Source organism: Gavialis gangeticus, unplaced genomic scaffold (genome assembly GCF_001723915.1).
Source record: "Gavialis gangeticus isolate Ggan-Ray unplaced genomic scaffold, GavGan_comp1, whole genome shotgun sequence".
Classification (NCBI taxonomy): Eukaryota; Metazoa; Chordata; order Crocodylia; family Gavialidae; genus Gavialis; species Gavialis gangeticus.
Genome location: NW_017729031.1, coordinates 105,144,794 through 105,147,643, shown reverse-complemented (window position 1 = coordinate 105,147,643; position 2,850 = coordinate 105,144,794). Strand labels below are relative to the sequence as shown.

General features: G+C 40.9%; 1 protein-coding gene across 3 annotated transcripts in view; it reads left to right on the top strand.

Moving 5' to 3' along the window:
- Nucleotides 1–2,850, top strand: part of CARF (calcium responsive transcription factor) — a 98,009-nt gene that overhangs the window by 85,772 nt on the left and 9,387 nt on the right. For all 3 annotated transcript variants that reach the window (XM_019523493.1, XM_019523495.1, XM_019523494.1), the window contains one exon: nt 1,898–2,028. In XM_019523493.1, the coding sequence (XP_019379038.1) occupies nt 1,898–2,028 (131 nt within the window). The remainder of the gene's footprint in view (nt 1–1,897; nt 2,029–2,850) is intronic.

Sequence of the window (2,850 nt, the reverse complement as noted above, 5' to 3'; positions counted from 1 at the left end):
GAAGTATCAGCAGAGGAAATGCTGGTTTGTTTTTCTATTAGAGATATTCTATTTTTTTACATTTGGGTTCTTCAGGGTATGGCGCCCTTTGCTTGTCCTCTCCAAAGCATAGAATCAATGTTGCATTGTAGCTTTGTAAGTCTAGAGGTTCTTTCAACTCTGTTGTGAAGTAGTGTTCTCTATTTAAGCAAAAAGTTTCAGAAACTGTTAAAAGGCTATACACTTAACCAGAGTATGTATTTATCATGAAAAATAAGCCTTGATTAGCTTCTGTCAATTTCAAGGCTTCTTATAACAGCCCTTTGATAGCTGCTTCCACTTAAGCATTTCTGGCACCTATTATTAGACAATTCAATGGAATACAGTTAGAGTTCATAGTAGACAGTGGTGCTGATGGATGCTAGGCATTTAACCAATGTGCCAGATAGCTAATGATTGCTCTAATTTAAGTAGGAGGCAAAACATTGGAACTAGCAATGTGTTGTTCAGTTCAATAAACTGTTCTTGTATCTAGTATGCATACATTTTATACGTAGACATTGTATTAAATACAGTGTACCATTCTTATACTGTGGGACATGAGGTAATAATCAGCTTCACACAGTGACATGTGCATAGATGCATTATATAGTATTATAAAGATTTTGAGCAGTGGTTTTCAGCCTGTCATCTGTGGAACCCTGAAACTGTCTAAGGGATCTGCAAAAGATGTCTATGATCAATCAAAGGTATGTGATTATCCACACTTACAATTCAAAGGGGTCTGCACCTCCATTCAAAAATTTTGGGGGGTCTGCAAATGAAAAAGGTTGAAAACCACTGATCTACAGCAGTAGTGTACCAGCTATAGGATAGCAAGGTAATTGGACTTAAACAGAAATGGGAACTGTATCGTATAGGTGGCCAGTTCTGAACTCGGGGTATGTAAAAGGGTCTCTCCTTACATAGTAACATTGGTGGAAAAGCTTACGTGATTTGCTGAAAGAAGGTTTGTGATTTCTGACTATTCAGTTTCCACTATTTCTACTTACCAAGCTAATTCTCATAATTACAGACTTTGGATGAGTGTTTTTCTTGCTGATTGTGTCTGCTGCTGATTTTTGGGGATTAAATTGTACACCTCTATAAATGTAATGTCATTAAATATATTAAAAATGTTTTGGGTCTTATACAGTGGAAATATGATCATCCAGTGGAAGATACTTTTTGGGGAAACAGTCATAATAAAGTCTTTGTTTTGGTTTTGCTTTTTCACAATAGTGCTTGGGGAGATGGAGGCAATAAAACTTCCCCAGAATATGTCTTCCCATATGGAAATACTGTACAATAACCTGCAAAGGAAGGCTTATGGATAAAAGGGATTTCTTTCAAATTCAAGTTGGCATAGTAGTATACCTGTACTGATGTTATCCCAGTTCCACAGAGCAGGTAGAAACTGCACTGCAGAAAGCTACAAAGGATAGTACATTTTGTTTTTGTTCTTTTTATACCACTTTTCTCCTAATGTCTGTTCCTTTAGGGTGTGTATGCATTCAGACAATTTGCTTTCTGCTTTGACAGTAATTCTTTTACTTTTTACATTGCCTAGAATTTGACAGGCAAGGTGTAGAGCAGTTGCTTTTCTCCTTCTTCATTTTACTATCTCTGACTTGATGTATATGCCTGTCATCTTGCTACTGATTGACTTCTCTTCTCCCCCTCCCCCCTTCACTTAACCCTTTCTCATTCCTTTAGTCTCAAATTCTTTGCAGAATAAAAACATTTATTTAAATGTAAGTCTGTATGTGTTTCAGTGTCGTGATATAATGTATTTGAGCATTAGAACATCAGATTTATTTTAAGGAATCTTTAAACCAAAAGAGAATATTTGTTGTACCTGTTTGTTCTCCTGCTACAGGGAGCTCACCAGGAGAATCCGTCATCACCAAAGTGGAACCCAGTCAGACTGAGGAGTCCTTGCCTCCGGAGACAGCTCAGCTATTGTCTTCACTCTCATCACTCCGGCCCAAGATATTTGCACAACTTCAGGTAAAATTACATTCTTAAACACTCTCCCCCAAAGAGTCAGAATTCCAATATGTTTTATTGTGGAAATCCTGATAGAGATTGGGGACTGTAAGTTTCATCTTCACTATTGCACACTCCCTGTGCAACTCATTTCCACTGAAACAGAAAGTTTAGGTTCAAAGATGAACCCCTCAGCCCCCCCTCCTTCCCCAGTTAATTTTATCATCTGGGCATCAAAAGGGGTAGACTTTAGGAAGTCCTGGCTGTAGTGTTCCTTTCCTTGTCTGCCTTCTTCCCTAAGCTGTCTCCTGTATAGTTATCTTCACCCTCAAAAAGCCTTAAAAATAGGACTGAAAAGGACCTTGAGAGGTCATCTAGTCTACCTCACTGCTCAAAGGCAGCAACAGCTATATCTAAAATGATACCTGAGTCCTGAAAGAAACCTTAGACATGTCTCAGGAACTAGAGGTGCACCAATGCATCAGTCCATATCGTATCAGCACTGATAAAAGGAGAATTGATGTTATTGTCAATTGGCTTTTTTGGTTGATGCGGCCCATAATGTTGTCAATAAATGCCACGTGCCTGGATGGGGGGGTGGGAAGAGGCATGGGGGGGGGGCAGGTCAAGGCCCCTGCAGTGAGGGAGAGAGTGAGGCTGGGGCAGGGCCAGGAGGGTGACATAAACAGCTTGTCTGGGGCTGCGGGGGCATCTCCTGCAGCATCTATGGGGAAGGCATGGGGGGGTGTGCCTCCTGGATCTGCACAGGGCCAGGACAGGCTGCTGCTGTGGGCTGGAGCTGACACCAGGCACTTCCTGGTGGGGGAGGTTGGGCCAGGGGTG